Source organism: Podarcis pityusensis (assembly GCF_964106645.2).
Source record: "Podarcis pityusensis genome assembly, chromosome: 11".
NCBI lineage: Eukaryota > Metazoa > Chordata > Lepidosauria > Squamata > Lacertidae > Podarcis > Podarcis pityusensis.
This window is the reverse complement of record NC_138036.1, coordinates 42,363,522-42,382,279: the sequence shown is the minus strand read 5'-3', so window position 1 is coordinate 42,382,279 and position 18,758 is coordinate 42,363,522. Positions and strand designations below refer to the sequence as shown.

Sequence of the window (18,758 nt, the reverse complement as noted above, 5' to 3'; positions counted from 1 at the left end):
CGGAGAGCGCTGCCTTTTTCCTGGGACAATTTGGCTTTTAAAACAATTACCTGTGAGTAACTTAATTTTGGACAATTGGACTTTAAAAAACGACCTGCGAGTAGAAAGGAAAATTGGACTAAGAAATTCTTCTTAATTTGGTACTGAAACGGGAAGGTCTAAACAGGAAGTCAGCCTTCTGTTTCTTGTAGAGAGATTAAAGCAAAGACATGGCAAACTAAAGTTTCAGAAAATAGTTTCTAAAGGATTAACTTTCATCATTTAAAATTGTTGAACCCCCTTCGGGAGCAGGAGAAGAGGGGGGATTTTTTCCGGACTGTTTAAACCTGCAGAAGAGAGTGTGAAGAAAAGTAATTTTCCACCGTCTTGAACCTGGGAGCCGGGTGTCAGGACTGACGTTCTTTAGAAAGCTCATTGACCATAGACAAACGTCTTTGACAGATAGTTAAAAAAAGAGAAACATAGTGATTCCATTGTTCTTCTTCGCATTTTAAAGGAACAATATTGACAAAATATCTGAAAAAGGAAACTTTGTTGTTAGATCTGTCTTTAAACCCTAGAGGGAGCCTGTGAAACTGTTACCAAATTTGAACCCAGATTACGATCGTGGGAACAGACTTCTGACCTTGCAGAACAATGTATTCAGAAGCCTTGGTGCGTGCTTTCTGTAAAACAAGTGCCCTATTGGATCAGCTACATGAGAAGACGGACTTGATGACTGTTGCGTTCGGAAATTTTGGACAGGTAGTGGGTAACTATATAGAACCCACCCAGGAATCAAATCAGGACCGTGCTCTGACAGATCAGATGAGGGAAGAAGATGTTGCTGAACCTCGGATGCCAGAGATGGAGGGAGTTGTGGCCCAGCAGGAACATGAGTTGTTGGATTTGATAAATGAACTTGGAAAAAGCCAGATTTGGAGAGATAAAGTTTTGTTTGGTTTGGAAATGGGGGGTTGGATAGACCCCCCCTATGCAGGGATGTTTTGACTTTCCAAGTCTGGCAATGGGCCGCGAGATGTTTGGGGTTGTGGGGGCTCTTAATTCTGGAGGGACTCTGAAATATGTTCTTAAATACCACATGGAGTTTAGTGAGGACTATGGAAAAGGGGCTGATTTGTGGAGAAGGGTCAAAAACACTGTCAAGCTGGAGTGCCCACGAGTGAAAGGAGCAGGAGACAAAGTAAAGTATAGGTATAAATATGAAGAAAAGCCGCGGAAGGGACATGGAAGAGACTTAAGGGCCTCGGACATAAGATTACCAGGTTAATGCGCCAGATTGATGGGATAGAAAGGACTGACAAAACCCGGGACCAGGAGGAAGAGACGCTGGATGAAGATTGGAAGAAAATTTGAAATTTTTTTTTTATTAGGATTGCCTTATAAAATTAATGAATGTTAGAAAAATGTTGGAACGAAATTATTTGGCTTTAGCAAAAATGTTAAAAGAATTATGTAAGAATATCTTATGGTTATGAGAAATTGGTATAAATAAGATGTAAGTTTTAAGTTTTAGGGTTCTTTATAGTAAAATAAGGTTAAAATAGATTAAGGTAATGTAATGACAGAATATTATGAAAAATGGAAAGGATTTGCTGTGATAATTAACAACTAGGATACAAAAAAAGGGAGGAGTGAGGAGGTCAATGAAAGAAGGTAATGACAGTTAAGAATTTGAGAATATTGGATTTGTTTTTAAAAATTCTGTGGCTTATTTTTGTTTTTTGATTGTGCTCTGTTATCTGTTTTGTTGTTATTTTTTGATTTTGATTTTTACCAATTTGTATTGTTTGATTGTGGTTTGTTTTTCTTTTGTTCTTTCTCTTTCTTTTTCTTCTTTGTTTTTCCTGTAATTTTAAAAATCTTAATAAATATGATTTTTTTAAAAAAAACAGAAGTGGTAACTTTGAGGCAGGGGAAGAGACTGACCATCATTGCCTTTTCAAGCATTTGCCTTTTGCTGCTGCTGCCAGTCTCCTCTGGAGTTAACGTATGAGCGGCAGTTGTATGTCATTTAGCCTGATGAGAAGTCCCTTCCCCTCTGAGCTGTAGTTAAGCCAGGCTCTCTGGTGTGCACAAAGACCAGAACGAGAACCCTTCTTGTCAGTTAACACTTGCTTTCTTTGTATTTATGTACTTAAACCTAGACTGCTTTTTTACTTGTAATACCGAATTTAACAGTCAAACAGCAGCAAATTGTTGATTTTTGTCATTTCTGAATTTACTGACATGCTCTCTGTATTTTGTATGCTTGCATTTTGACATTTTGGATGTTTCCTGTAAGCCACTTTGTGGAAAAGTGGCATATAAGTACACTCAACCAACCAACCAACCAACCACAGGCATACCTAACTGCCCTCCAATTAAGCCCTAAAGTCTTAGGTAAACAAGAATGGGCCCTTTCAGTGATGGCTCTCTGTTTGTGCCTCTGGTTTATTGTATTTTAAATATATTACTGCTTTTAACAACAACAACAACATCAACCTATCTTGGTTATGTCATTCTGAATTATGAGCGGGTTTTTCTGTACACTTAAAAACAACAACAGAACTATATCCTTCAATCAGTTAAAAACAACCCTTACTGTTGCATATACACCAAGAGGTCTATTTTTGCTGAAGTCTTGTGGCGTCAGTTTATGAATTCCCATTGACCCTTTCTGATAATTCCAGGTGGTACAGGTTAGAAATCCTTGATGGCAAGCAATGATCCCATCCCAGTCACTTTGACGGGCGACCTCTGTAACACAATCAAAATACGTTAAAAGGCACAACTCTTAATCAAGAAGCAATTGTCCCATGGAAAAATAGCTTTGCACACATTTTATAAAAATTGTTTAGCAGTTGTTTAATTTAATACAGTGATACCTCAGGTTAAGTACTTAATTCGTTCCGGAGGTCCGTACTTAACCTGAAACTGTTCTTAACCTGAAGCACCACTTTAGCTAATGGGGCCTCCTGCTGCTGCCGCACCACCGGAGCACGATTTCTGTTCTCACCCTGAAGCAAAGTTCTTAACCTGAAGCAGTATTTCTGGGTTAGCGGAGTCTGTAACCTGAAGCGTATGTAACCCGAGGTACCACTGTACATGGTTACAGTACAAGGGTTCCATGTCTGCCATTATCCTAACTGTAAAGAGTCCGTCCAGCACAAGGGAGTCCGTCAAACGATGGAAGTTGCTTCCCAGGAGGCCACCAACTATGGGTGGCTTTAAAGGAGGACTGTACAAATTCATGGTGGACTAGCTATGACGACTATGCTCTATCCCCTGCAGCTAGAGGCAGCAATGCTTCTGAATACCAATTGCTGGAAACCACATGGGGGGTGCATGAGTGCTCATGTTCGGCTCCCTAGTTTCCCACGGGCATCTGCTTGGCCTCTGTAAGAGCAGCATGCTGGACCAGTTGGGCCACTGGCCTGATACAGCCGGCTCTGCTTATGTGAAACTACCCACTTAACGTTTAACAGAATGAATATTGTAAGAACAACCTATAGCACTATTAATTATTATTATTATTATTATTATTATTATTATTATTATTACCCCGCCCTCCCCAGCCAAGGCCAGGCTCAGGGCAGCTAACAAGCAATAATAAAAGCAAGTTGAATGATTACAACTTAAAAACAACATTAAAATACAACATTAAAATATTGAAACATTAAAATATTAAAATGTAGCCTCATCGAAGGAGGAGAAAGGAAAAGAAAAAAGAGAGGGAGGGAATCAAATTGGCTCCAAGCCAAAGGCCAGGCGGAACAACTCTGTCTTACAGGCCCTGCGGAAAGAAATCAGATCCTGCAGGGCCCTGGTCTCGTGAGGCAGAGCGTTCCACCAGGCCGGAGGAACTTGTTGCACTGAGAGTAGAAAAAACAACTTAAGAGCAGCGCTGTGTAATCAGACTAGTAGTCTATGCAGTCCAGTGTCCTGCTTCCAACATCTAATTGCAGCACACTGCCACTAAGTCTAGAAGTCCCATTTAATTGTCATAGCCAACAGCCCTAGATAGTTCCGCCCTCCATGAATTGGTCTATGCTGCTTTTAATGTGAGGTCAGCCAGCGCCCATCACAGCACGACGTGGCAGCAAACGCCATAAATAAAATATACAAATAGGCTGCTAAGAATTGCACTGTAGATTTCTGTACATAGCCATTATTAGAGGAGCCTTTCATTTTCAATCTCTTCTCTATAATCACCTCCAACATGGGATTTGACCTTTTCAACACAACTGCACAGTGAGTTAGTGTTTTCACTGAGCCATCCACCAATTACTTTTCTGGATAGTCACAGCCACTTTGGTTCCCATCAGTGTGCATTGTTTTCCCCAATGCACGTCATTCTAGATTTACTTGGAATCTCATCAGCCACGTAAGATGCTATTCAATGGGGGCAGGGGAAGGGGGGGCGGAGACTTGATGTCGTATTACCTCATTCATTCAAGACAAGCAAAGAATTACGCACCTGTAGCAAATGTTGTAATAGGTGGAAGAGCCATTGTATCATACCGGAGTCCTTTCCTTTTTGATTTCTTTTTATTTATGGAACCTTCAAGAGATGAGAAACATGACACAAATGTACGCCACACACTGACAGTTTGAACATATTAAGTCTTAGGGAAGGCTGTTTCCTAACTCTGCCACGCCACCACCCAATACTATGTCAAAAGAAAAATTACACTGAAATTAGGATCAGGTGTTAAGTTTCAAAAGCACAAACAAAAAAATTTTATCATAAGAAATTTCACTCATTTCAATAGAACTTTCTTTACAGAATATTATTTCCTCTGGTTCAGGATTGTTTACCAGTCATTAAACAACAAGAGTCTGAGCGCAAACAAAGAGCAGCTAGAAACTATAAGTAATCTGGGTTCACCGAGCAGCTACACAATATTTTAGCACTCGTACAGGTTCAATACACCAAAATACCTTCACAGACATTTGATTATGCATTGCGTAGTCGCACTCACCGCGTCCTAAGCTTTTATTGAATCGCTCATGCACCGTGGAAAATGTCTGCAAGGTACTATCTTGTCCTACAGTAGAACATTAAAAGAAAATGTAGGTATACCTATGCATCAGTTCATTTTAGGCAACTTTTAAATGTAAACCGTTATAGAAATTGTTGGAGAAAACCTTGCTTTTGCATCCAACGTCTCACCACTGACTTGCCTCCCCCTCCTCTCTTCTCTGGAGGATCGTCTAACCCTTCTGAGTATATTTTTTGGGGAAGGAGATGGGCTGCAGAGGAGAGGGAGGAATTCATTCTGCCAGCAGTGTGTCCTGTTGGTTAATAACCAATCAACAAAGCTTGAAATTATCTCCTAATGCAGTGTTAAATTACATTGGGCCCACTACTTACACAATGGTTCAGTTCCGGGGGTCTGTATACAAAGGCAAAATCGCACGAAGTCAGGAACGCTCCCCCGACCTCTCTCCCCCCCCCCCCGGCAGGCGGAGAGCTGCTTGCTAGGGTCTGGGAAGGTCGTGGGAGGGTCCTGAGTGCGAGGAGGGTGCCTTCCTTACTGGCCTCTGGGATGCTCCCAGAGCCCGCACACCTCCTTCCCAGAGGCTGGTAAGGAAGGTGTGACCATGTTTACTGGACTTTGGGGAGGTGGTACGAGGGCTCTGGGATGCTTGTAAGAGAGGAAGATATAGCTGGGTGTGCTGGTGCCGGTGCTGGTGGGGAAATAAATAAATGAAAGATCAGAGAATGGTGGGTTTCCATGGCTCTCTATTCATTCATTCATTCATTCCCCCCTGTGCGATGTTCTAATCACATTAAGTAACGCGTGCACAAGTTGTGGGCTTATTGTATTACGTTATTTGGACAGGGGCCGACTTTTACAAGAAAACCAAGTCTTTAATTTGAAATCGAAACTCCTATTTTTGTCAACTTAAGTAGCAGCAATTGAGAAAGATAAAACTATGTTCAAGATCCAACCTGCATACTGGAGCAAAACCAAACAAGTCAGAGATAAATTGGCTGGCCTATGACTAATCCTTAATCACGAGAAACTGAACTTCACGTGACTTGATCCAAAAACAGTATTACTCATTTCAACATAACAGGAAGCTGGGAGAATTCCTACCGGCACTGAGAATTTGCTGCCCATTTTGCCCATGATATCTGATTTTCGTTGGAGGTGCACTGTGGCCCATTCGGAATCTCAGCAATCTGCCACTTCCTCCAGGGCCATCAAAGATCCATACCTATTCAACAAGTAAACAAACGCAAGAAAACAAGTGTAAAGGAAAGCAAGACTTGAAAATAAGCTTGAAGCAAAATAAATGCACAGAAATAAACCAATAAACTAGTAATATTCAGAAGCGCTGTATGTGGCCACACTCATGTTTCATTCAAGGACATACAAAACCTTCTCGATTATTTTTGCAAATAATAGATACTTCATGCTTCAGAATACCTTTTAGCAAAGAAGTATTTCCTAATGTAAGTACTTGGATCCTAATCTTTGTGTTTTTTATAAGAGCAGGAAACAATGCATAAGTGATTTTTAAAATTTTATCCAAGAGCACAAATATGCCTTTTCTTGTTAAGAGAAAACTTGTAAAAAGACTGTTCTAGATTGGGGACAGGGAGAGGAGGAGGAACTGATTTAAGGGTACATAATTGCTCATTCAAATCCTCAACCAGATAGTGATAGTTATATCACTAGTAATGACTGGCTTAGCAGAACTGTGGAGATTGCCTGCTGTTTCTCAACAAATGAAACCTAATTATGCAACAACAAACGTAAGAGGGCATCTTACAGACGTACCATAATGCTCTACCACAGTTTTGCACAACTACACAGTATTTTTGTTCCCAAGAACAAAAAGAAGGAGTATACATTGTGTTTCTAGATGAATTAAGTAATTAAGTATTCTGTGTATATGTTTAAATCTACGTTGGTTCTTGCTCCTATTTATTTAATAATTATTCGCTTAGATTTATACTGTTATGCTATTTATTTAGATGTTTTGCTTATGCTGGTCTATGACCGTAATAAAATTAAGTACTTGACTAGGTGCATGAATCATCTTAGGATCATCAGAAAGGGGCAGGGGAAATCACTTTGGAAATGGAATATTAATTAGTTAAAGCCATATCACTTACCCTTATTGCATTGTCCGAACCATTGGTAATAAGAAGTGGTTCCCCTTGGACAAACGTCATACCCGAAATTGCTGTAGAATGGGCATCTCTCATCTGGCCCTGAAGTTTCTTTTCTTCTAGATCCCACAACCCAATATGCCCAACAGGACTTCCAGCAGCCATAACTGGGTGTCCATCTGATCACATGCAGAAAAGAAACAAAACATAAATACAGAAACCTTAAATCAAAACAAGTAATACTGAAGAGCATACAACTGGGAAAGAAAGCCAACTAACATCAAAATTGATGTGGAGAGGGTGAGTGATTAAATCACTCACGCCACAATTTTCCTGTTCAGACATAACAATAAACTATCGTTTGATTAGACCAGAAAAATTTCCATAAAAACTGTGCATGCAAGGGGAGAATAGAACGTTCAGAATCATCTGTGATCTTCAAGCCATCAATTGGAGGACTGTCTGAATGCAACTACAGCAAGACCAATTACCTGTACATGTCAGTCCTGGCCTTATGATAGCTTGCAACAGTTGACAAGTAGTTTATACTTAAATTTGTATTTCAACTTAAAGCTTTAACTCATGTCTGAGGTTTCTAATAAGTGCTGAAGTGTACCTGTACGGAATGATATTGCTGTTATGGGACCCCAGTCTTGTTGAAATTTCATCAGCGTTTCATCAAATTTAATATTGTGCACTATGATGTAACCAGACACAAGACCTACTGCAATGACATCCACTGCTGGGGCCTGCAAAGAAAGTTATACTATTAAACAACAGCAACTTTTTATATTTTGCAACTGAGCATAAATAACCTATTAAGAATGTGTGGTAAGATTCCATTAGAAACTTTTCCTGGGCACACCTGAAGGAAATCACCAAGTTCTGAGTAAGCACACAAGTTCATCCTAATGAGGCTTTTGTTACTTTTTAGACAAGAATGAGCTTGCTGCATCAAAGACATGCTTTTCCAATTTCAAAGCTTGTTTACTGTCATGCATTTTTATTACTGCATACTGAATAGAATGAGATGCATGTAATCATTATTCCACGGCGTTATTTCCCAGTCATCTTCTAATATTTCCAAAATGGAAGGAGCCTCAGAGTTCAGACTAGGTGAGATGCTAACTCCAAGATCTTGCCTGTTTCCTTCAACCTCCACAGAAGCAGCAAGAGAGGCTATAGGAGACTTCGGGTGATACAGTAGGTTTGGTCAGCTTTCATCAAAATGTTGCCATTTTTGGAGGAAGTGCAAACAAATTAGTTCTACACATTTTTACACCTACTTACATCTTTATTTGGAGTGCGTTTCACCATCTGAAGCCAGGGCAAAAAAAGCTGCGGAAGCTGTAGACTAATACTCTCTAATAATACTCTCTTTAGTAAACTTTCACTTGGATTCAATGGTGCTCTGTGCACACACGCTGTACTCGTTTGGAGCGTGGGGGGGAAAGAGATTTAATTTGACTCCCCCTCCCAACTACAGCCCACCACTCCAGAGGGTCGTTCAGAGGTCTTGATCCATGAGCATAAGTTTGCTTGTTTCATATGATTCATCCCTCTACCTCTAACTTAACACACTCTTTGATTATAACAGGCCACAGAACTTACTGTATTAACACTAAAGCCCAGTTTTCAACACCTTGCAAGCCTTTGTGCAAACCTTATTGTCTTTCATATCAAATATATGAATACACAGCAAGGGAACATACATTCAGAGCCACACCACTCACAGTACACATTAACATTTTAATTACAACTCTTCCACCTGAGATTGGACGTTTGGATGAAATCAAATTTTGGATGCATATATTTAGCACTAACCTCACTGGGGCTTACTTCCAAACAAGTGCGCTTAAGGATTACAGCCTTGCGTAAAACCTACTAGTATATAATTTGGGACACTGACACCATTCTAATTATGTTCAAATAGAAGTGTTTAGAAGAAGAGCACAAGTAATGAGCTCCATACAGGTTGAATTCTTAAAAAAAAAACCCCAGCTACAATACATGGTCTCAAGATTACTACATTTTAATAATATGTGATTTGTGGACCATGGTTTAACCGTCTAAACCCAAACATACTGCATTAATTTAAAAAAATCCATTAAATGGAACAGAACTTACTTCTAGATAAGGCTGTGTAGACTGAAGCCTACATGTGATCGTTCCATTTCTATTCTAGTGCTAATTTTTAGCATAGACTTTTTGAATGAATTTCAGGTTCGCAAGAGCTAGGCTCATTTATTTAAAGAAAAATCCCCTGCATATATATTATTTTTGCAACGCCACTAGCAATATAATACAGCCCAAGTATACAGTGTTTTCAAGAATACTGACATGTACATTGACTTTGCTTACTAAAGTCTGTCATTCAGAATCCTGCAAAAGTAGTAGTAGACCTGCTAATATGAACTAGAAATTAAGGGACAGGCTTAGCATTGTGGGCTATACCTATTTGATCTAGCAGAGAACATTAATAAAGCAATCTGAAAATAACTATCAAGGAACAGTATGTAATTGTCGCTGGGTTGAAACCAGAGATAAGCCTGCAGGAGGTAATTGGAGCTGCCACTCACAGAAGGTGTTTTCACTTGATTTTCCATCACCTCCCCCCTTGGTCCAAACTATTTAGCAGGGCTCCCCAAACCTAGGAAAAGCCTTTTTAGAAGGGCAGACTGGCAGGAAGAGGAGGTGCCAGGAAGCTCATTTTTTGCTCACCACCTTCTGCAGACTGATCTCTGGATCCAACCCTCTATACATTCACACACTTACCTGTTGAAGGACTGTCACTCCTGCTCCCCAGCCGGGAAATGTATATAAAAGTTTGCTTTGGTGGGGGGAGAGAAAGAGGTTAGTGAATTTTAATGCCATGAAACAAAACTACATCAGAATGGATGTTAAACACAAAACCAGCATTTGCAGAAAAAAATCTTAAAACTTCTGGGGTGCTATTTATTGGGGGGGGAGATACTACTAGCATTGTCTTAGGCCCCAAGAAGAGCAGGAGGAAACTCCACTCATGCAAAGTGCCTCTGCCTAATCTTAGCCAATTCCCACTTCCCCAGGATCCCTCTGTCCTCATAGCATTCCCTTCAGGAGAGCTCCTTTCTGGTAGAGACCCAGGAGCCTGCATTGGGAAACAAGGGAGAGGAAAGCTACGGCGGTTCAGTCTTCTCACAGTTGTCAGGGCCATTGTCTCTATGCAAAGCCACCCCTAAGACAATACTCATCAATGTCACCAATAGGTGCATAGTGCAAGTCTCATTTAAATAGAACTAAACAAGGAAAATAGTGCTCATGACTTTGGCCCATATTTTTAAATCAAAACGACATAACCCTTCTACTGTCTTAGAAACATAAACAAAATCCATGCTCACTTCAAATATTCTCAGTTATTTCCTATGTAATTTGAACAGGCTCGTTGCTAAACAAGCCCTTCAGTATAGCTTTAGTTTGAGAACCACTAGCATGTGATTGTTTCACTTATGGCCATATTTACAATTTAGTCTGTTAGAATCAAACAACATTGGAAAATTGTCCACCTCCAATCCATCAGCACTCTGCATTAATACCACATTTTACGGGAGTAAATGACTGATAACCAGGCTGATACATTTGTAATTTGGGTCAGGAAGTTGGGTGGGGGAGAGAGACATGTTCTTACTTGGATTTTACATTCCACAACTGTAGATTTCCTTGTTCACTACCAAGAAGAATTTTATTCAAATAGGTACTTGGGTGCATAATTGCAGAAACAGCAAACACTGTCTTATCAAAATTCATCTGCAAGTATTCTTCTGCAGGACAAAGAAGAGCATTAGCTGCCATATATGCTACAAATATGTTTTAAAAATTTATTTCTCTGAATAGTTATTACTTTAAAAAGGGTCAAATATTACCTTCTGACTGTACATCCCAAATAATGAGAATGTTATCACGATCAACAGATATCAAATGATCCCCAAATGGCAGTATAAGGTGAACATCTGCTCTGTGACCTTTGTAAGTGTGAACCACCTGCAATTCAAAGTATCTTAGTTATTTCCTTAGAGGTATGAAATCATATCTGGACATGAAGTGCCTTCAGCACTATTTAGAACAGGTATAGGAAGCCTGAGGCCCTCCAGATGTTATTACTTCAACTCTGATCAGTTCCAGCCATAGTGAGGGATGAAAGGTTCCCTGACATTGATGGGAAAGGCATAGGTCGAAAGGCAGAATACAAGTATAACATACAGCCCAAACTGGATTCAAGAGTTATAATATGACCCATACAACATCCCAGCTGTACCAATTTCAGAATTAATATTTTAAACAATTCCGAATGTAAACCAGATATTGACTGTAACATCATACTAAGGTTTCAGAGCAACTCCAGCCCACCTTTGAGATATGCAGCGGCAAATCACCCATACATTAATAATACAGCACCCATATCCTGAATACAAATGTATACTCAAAAGCAAGTTCTATAGAATTCTGTGAACTTCAACTACTCCCAGGTTTGTGGATACAGGTTTGCAACCTAAATACTTTCAGGATCCGATACAAATTGGAATATCTTGCTTAATAATTATACAAACCTCTTTGTTCCGAGCAAAAGCATGGAGAAGACTGCCACAAGATGCAAAGACCAACATTCTGTCCGCTGCCAAAGAGGTAATGTCCTGTGGCAAAGCATTGCCTAAAAGATAAGGGAAACAAAAAGAGCAAGCTCTATCAATTTTAAAGTACATACAGCAAAGAAGACACATTGTGATGGATTGATAATTTCCCTCAACATTGCAGTATACTGAAAACAATGCTACTAGAAATACACACACAAAATGTCGACACATGCTTAGAACTAAAACACACAACTTATTGTGTGCTCCATCAGTAAGAATGACCAGAAGGCACATTCATTTGAATGCTCTAAGATAAACAGGACTTAAAACACAAAGTTTACTCGGACACAAGTTCCTCCAGTGCATGGTGGAAGGGCAACAAGTTTTAATTTATTGTTATTACTCCCAAGTAGAGTCAGTTAAGAGATTTTCTGCCTCAGATGTCCAATTAAACTTGGGTACAAAACACTCCATTTTGTAGTGGATTTTACAACTTTTAGCACGATTTTTGTACATAAACAGTATCCACCGCAACTTACAATTTGTAAAGAAAGATACAAAACTAAACCACATATTAAATGCACATACAGAGAACAATATACTTACTAACAGCAACTAAGCCTAGTCTCTTCACCTGCAATAAAAGAATATTTTTTTGAAAAATAGTTCAGTATTACAATTATTAGACAAGTTATAAATGTTTCTGGAGAAAAGAGACTAATGTGCATGGAAGATGGGCATAGTTATTCATGAAATAACTGCTGTAGTTAGAAAAGTTATAATAGTAATGGAACTAGCCTCTTGTTAAATCTGTGGAAAAACACCCCTTTACTTTAATGAAATTCAGCTGCACTCTTTCAGATTTACATGCACCATGATATGAAAACATTTTATGTTACACAACAGCTGCAGTCCCATTCATTTTGGAAAGGATGTGAAAATGAGGATTATCTTGAGTGATATGGAACAAATTATTTTGTATAGCTGCAAGTCAAATGTTATGCAACAGCACAAGCCCCACTCCTTTCGTAAAGGATGTGAAAATGAGATTATATTGAGCAGCACAACAACAAAAATCCAAGTCACATTTCTCTCTTCCTTTCTCAGTGATGTATTTATGTTCCCACTCCTTCCTCTTCATTTAGAAATTAGTCAATTTGGAAGTTCATCAAGTTGTTATGAATTAATTAATCTTTATTTGTGTCAGCCATCGGCCATAGCAATAAAAGAACAATGCAATATACAAAGAACAGAAATAAAATTCAGTTATATAAAACACACATTACAGTCCTGAATCAAGAGTCAAAGAGTGGACCTTATTTTGATTGCCCCAGCTAAAAACCTTGCAACCTTTGCTGTCATCTGCTCATCTTGATCTGCCAAGAGAAAAGACACTGTGGCAGTGGTTGGACGACCCAGAATGAACAATATAAGAGGGGTGATAATCTCATTCCTCAAGTCTTTATAAAAAGTGCAAGTGCCACTGATTCAGTACTGCCATCTCCACAGGGACATAAGCGTTTTTCATGTGGAATTTGTTGGAATCGTTCCTCAAGAACCGCCGAGGGCTATATTTTGGAATTGCTAGGTTATGCAGATAGGGTGCCAGAAAGTCGAAATGGGAAGGTGTAAAATAGTCATACCATGGGCAAAATTTCCTTACTGTGGCTAAGTTGTTCGGACACTTGATATCATTAGTCACTGACAGATTAGACTGTTTGCTTTACTAAAACCCAAGGTGAGTGAGTAGCTATTGTGGTGATAAACCACAAGTGAAGTTTTTGACAATTTTAGACCAGGCACTCTTGTGACAATCTTGCAGCACTAGGGATATTAGACGGGGGATTTGAGTGTCCTATGCCAGATCCGTAATTCTACCGATGAAAGATTAGCCTCTAGGCCAGGGGTCAGCAAACTTTTTCTGCAGGGGGCCAGTCCACTGTCTCTCAGACCTTGTGGGGGGCCGGACTATAGTTTGGGGGGGGGGATGAATGAATTCCTATGTCCCACAAATAAACCAGAGATGCATTTTAAATAAAAGGACACATTCTACTCATGTAAAAAAAAAAAAAAAAAAAAAAAAAAGCTGATTCCTGGACCGTCCGGGGGCCAGATTTAGAAGGCGATTGGGCTGGATCCGGCCCCCAGGCCTTAGTTTGCCTACCCATGCTCTAGGCGCAATGATGCATTTGGGACACAGGGTGGAACAGAAAAAAATTGCCTTAAGAACTTTTGATTGGACAGCTTCCGTAGAACCAAGGTAAGTGCCAGTCCAAATCTGAGCCCCATATAATAAATGTGCTAGGGGTTTAGCTTGGAACACTTCAAGGACTGAGGGTATATGTTTGCCACCTTTTGTGCGAAAAAAGCGTGTCAGAATTTTGGCGCTTTGAGATGCTCTTTCTTTTGTACATTTCTGGTTGCTAATGAAGAATGGCATGATGAAACTGCCTTTCACTGTGGTTTGTCCTTTGTATCGGATACAGTGGTGCCTCGCAAGACGAAATTAATCCGTTCCGCGAGTCTCTTCGTCTTGCGGCTTTTTCGTCTTGCGAAGCACGGCTATTAGCGGCTTAGCGGCTATTAACGGCTTAGCGGCTTTAAGAAAAAGGAAACAAACTCGCAAGAACTCGCAAGACCATAGGGAAATTCGTCTTGCGGAACGACTCAAAAAACGGAAAACTCTTTCGTCTAGCGAGTTTTTCATCTTGCGAGGCATTCGTCTTGCGGGGCACCACTGTATTAAAGAGATATGCAGCACCCAAACATGGAGGTTCCATGTAGCCATAGCCACTTTCACACTTTTCTCCATTATGATTTTGTCTAACCTTCCATAAAGTTGTTCGCTGAATGACACCATGCTTTAAGCGAACTATTACAACAAGTAGAACAAAATCCTTTCATGGCTGGAGCAGGCAAAATGCACTGGGTGTGCACCCCACTGAATCACGAAGCTCATTGGGTGACCTTAGGTCACACGCAGCTGCTTAGTGTAGCCTACCTTACAGGGCTGTCGTGAAGGTAAAATGGGGAGGGGGAAGAACCGTGAGAAGCCACCTCAAGCTTCTTAAGTGGAAAGGTAGGATGCAAATGTGTGGTTTTTTTTAAAAAAAGTTCCCCCTACAAATCTCGCTCATTTGAGGCTTTGCTTGGAGGTTTCCAATTCTCTTATGAAGCTACCGAGGATAAGGACCGCCACATTTAGTGGCAGTGAACCCCATAAAGTAAATAGGCATTAGGTGACTAAGAAACTCTCATTTTTTAAGCTTCCCGTATAGCTGAACTCGAAGGGACACAGGTGGCGCTGTGCATTAAACCACAGAGCCTAGGACTTGCCAATCAGAAGGTCGGCAGTTCAAATTCCCGCGACGGGGTGAGCTACCATTGCTCGGTCCCTGCTCCTGCCAACCTAGCAGTTCGAAAGCACATCAAAGTGCAAGTAGATAAATAGGTACCGCTCCGTGCGCTGCTCTGGTTTGCCAGAAGCGGCTTAGTCATGCTGGCCGCATGACCTGGAAGCTGTACGCCGGCTTCCTCGGCCAGTAAAGCGAGATGAGTGCTGCAACCCGAGTCGGCCACGACTGGAACTAATGGTCAGGGGTCCCTTTACCTTTATAGCTGAACTCAGTTGTTTGACTCTAAACCAGTGATTCCCAACCTTTTTTTTCTGGCCATGCCCCACCTAAGCATCTCTAAAACCCTGATGCACACATACACCCGGTGACATTTAATTCCTATTGTTCAAAAAGCGAACGCCTATTCTCCTGAAGCCTAAAAGGCGGCACCATTATCTGTTAATAACTCGTTCTCGAATTGCCACCAGCCCACTCCCGCCCTTAAATATCAAATGGCCCCCCTCTGTGGGGCGTGTGCCCCACGTTGGGAACCACGGGCAGTCTAAGCAAAACACCTGCGACTCTTCCAGCCTCTCAACGAATGGTTTTGGGAGGGTTTAAGGGAAGCATGTTCAATTTATGCCCCTCGACCCCGCCCCACTCTCCCCACACTTTCTGCTTTCTGCACTTTCTGCTTTCTGCACTTTCTGCTTTATGCACGCAGCAAGCAGGTTGAAACACGAAAGATACCCCCCGTGCGCGGGGTTTTGGGGTCGGACTCACGTTGTACGTGTGGAAGCTCTTCCCCACCGCGGTGACCAGGTAGAACTCCCGGTGGCGGCGGTGGAAGCGCACCACGTGCGCCAAGTGGTTGGAGTAGAGGCCGAGCGCGCGGAAGCCCGCGAACAGAGCGCTGCCCCCCTCGCGGCTGCTGCCCTCCGACGACATCGCCTTCCTTTGCGGGGAGACGGGCGACCACCGGCACGCGACCACCAACCGCTCCGAACCACGTTCCCCGCTGCGCGTGCCGGACGCTCCGCGCAGGGAAAAAACCAACCCGGCGTCCTCCGCTGCTTCCGGCCCTTGTGTGCGTTTGCAAAAGTGGCTCGGCTTGGCATCACGCGCTGGGCACTTTAGTTCCCACCCCGAGGCGAGCGGGGTCCCCTGCTTTCCTAGGCAGCGCTGGGCAAGGATGCAGGGCAGACACGTTGCGTTTGGGTCCCGATGGCTTTTCCAATAAAGAAAAAAAAAAGGGGGGGGGGAGCCATTTACGTATAAGCTAAAGAAGCTGTAGCTTAGGGCCCCACTCTCTTGGGAGCTCCCAAAAGAATTGAAGGGGAAAAAACTGGATGTACGTTTCCAAAATATAAGATAAATAAAATAAAACCTATATGCAGCAACAGTGTTTTGTGTTGTGTAGGCTCTTATGATGTACATATTTTGTTATGTGCAAATGGCTTTAGATACCTATTATAGGTCCATAAATTACCATATAGCATATATTCAACTCAAAAAACCAGCGGCAATTTGTTGTTGACAAAGGACAGCTGGACATATAAAGGGCCCCATTACCTTTATATATGAGGAGCTTATGGCCTCATCAAATCTTAATCTGGCCCTGAAAATGACCATTTAGTCTTTCCAATGAGTTTTCTCTCTTTCATTAGAATAATGCAGCCCATTGATTACTGAGTCAACATGTACTTATGAGCATAGAATAGGTTTTATGCCGTTTTAAACTGCTGTGACTTTTCCCCTAAGAAAAGGGGGTTGTAATATTGTGGGGGAGCTTGCCATTGATTGATTGATTGAATTTATATACTGCCCTATACCAAGAGGTCTCAGGGCGGTTCATAGAAAAGATCATGGCAATTCCTTTTATTTGTTGTCGACCTCATAACCTCCGATGAAAATAGGGACATCCCAACATTATTCCGATGAAAATAGGGACGTCCTAAGGATAAAGTGGGATATACTGGGATCAGATCAGAAACTGGGACAGCTTCTGTAAATCCAGGAGTGTACCTGGAAAACAAGGGACGTGGGTGGCGCTGTGGGTAAAACCTCAGCGCCTAGGACTTGCCGATCGCATGGTCGGCGGTTCGAATCCCCGCGGCGGGGTGCGCTCCCGTCATTCGGTCCCAGCGCCTGCCAACCTAGCAGTTCGAAAGCCCCCCCCCGGGTGCAAGTAGATAAATAGGGACCGCTTACCAGTGGGAAGGTAAACGGCATTCCGTGTGCTGCGCTGGCTCGCCAGATGCAGCTTGCCATGCTGGCCACGTGACCCGGAAGTGTCTGCGGACAGCGCTGGCTCCCGGCCTATAGAGTGAGATGAGCGCACAACCCTAGAGTCTGTCAAGACTGGCCCATACGGGCAGGGGTACCTTTACCTTTACCTGGAAAACAGTGTAAATCCAGGAGTGTACCTGGATGATAAAATAAATTTTAAAAAATTCTTACCTGCACTGATTTGTTTGGATGGGGGGGGGCTTTTATTCATTTCCGCAGTCACACAATCAACCAAGCAGTAGCTGAACTGAGATCCACACAGTCACAAAAACAAATTAACCGAAAAAGCCTCAAAAACAAAAACGCAATAAAAATAGCAAAGACAAAAACGCCAAACTTAATCCATTCCGGAAGTCCATTTGACTTCTGAAATGTTTGAAAAGCAAGGCGCAGCTTCTGATTGGTCCAGGTGCCCTGGAAACGATAGCCGACAGCTGCATTGGACGTTTGGCTTCCGAAAAGCATTCGAAAACCAGAACACTTTCTTCCGGGTTTTCAGCGTTTGAGAACCAAAGTGTTTGAGAACCAAGGTGTTTGAGAACCAAGGTACCACTCTACTGGTTTAAAGCCCTATATGGCTCAAGACTGAATCTCCCCATATGAACCAATCTGCATCCTGTGTGCTTCACTAGAGGACTTTCTTCATGTGCCCCTCTTTAAAGGAGTTGTGGAGGGTGGCCATATTACAGCAGGGCTTTTCACCCGTGCTCACCCCATCTGTGGAACGATCTCTGTGGAAAGACGTGCCTGGCACCATCATTGTCAGTCTTTGACCTTGGAATCTTTTTCTTCACTGAGACTTTAGTAATTAAGTTACCTCCTACACTGATGTTCATCTTTTAATGGGGTGAGTAGGGCTTATCCTTAGTAAATTGTTGGATGAACATTTTATTCATTTTGCATTGTTCATTGTTTTACATTTTTTTAAAAAAATTAAATGGCTTTTATTTATTGCACTTTAAATTGTTTTGAGATGTTGTATAAAGAAACTGACAAATGTAATAGTAATAACAACAACAACAGAGTCAAAGAACAGTTGAGTTGGAAGGGATACCAAGGGTCATCTAGTCCAACCCCCTGCAATGCAGGAAAAACAGCTAACAATAATAGTAATAAGACAGATCACATGCACCAAGTCATGTAGCATGGAGAATACTACTACTAAACTCAGTGCTGGATTTAGGCATCTAAGCAGAAGCTCTATTCAAAGCACACTGTTTCATGCTGATGTCCACTGTTTGATCACAAAGACTAACCTGTAAATTTGTTTATTTGTTTTGCCTTCAATGGGAAGAAGCTGGTTTTAAAAAGGTAAATACAGGCAAAGTGGTTTGACTGACTCCATGGATTTCCTTATTCCCTGACACAAATTGCACAAGATTGTTCACAACTCAGTGTACTGTACATTGCAAAACA

General features: G+C 41.5%; 1 protein-coding gene across 1 annotated transcript in view; it reads right to left on the bottom strand.

Moving 5' to 3' along the window:
• Window positions 1-16,105, bottom strand: part of WDR36 (WD repeat domain 36) — a 34,333-nt gene extending 18,228 nt beyond the window's left edge. The window contains exons 1-12 of the mRNA XM_080972474.1: window positions 15,837-16,105; window positions 12,325-12,352; window positions 11,695-11,795; window positions 11,011-11,128; window positions 10,776-10,908; window positions 9,884-9,938; window positions 7,725-7,857; window positions 7,112-7,287; window positions 6,087-6,207; window positions 4,965-5,030; window positions 4,460-4,543; window positions 2,585-2,739 (exon numbers count right to left, since the gene is read on the bottom strand). Coding sequence (XP_080828600.1) covers window positions 2,585-2,739; window positions 4,460-4,543; window positions 4,965-5,030; window positions 6,087-6,207; window positions 7,112-7,287; window positions 7,725-7,857; window positions 9,884-9,938; window positions 10,776-10,908; window positions 11,011-11,128; window positions 11,695-11,795; window positions 12,325-12,352; window positions 15,837-16,001 — 1,335 coding nt within the window. The 5' untranslated portion in view covers window positions 16,002-16,105. The remainder of the gene's footprint in view (window positions 1-2,584; window positions 2,740-4,459; window positions 4,544-4,964; window positions 5,031-6,086; window positions 6,208-7,111; window positions 7,288-7,724; window positions 7,858-9,883; window positions 9,939-10,775; window positions 10,909-11,010; window positions 11,129-11,694; window positions 11,796-12,324; window positions 12,353-15,836) is intronic.
• Window positions 16,106-18,758: the final 2,653 nt, after the last annotated feature.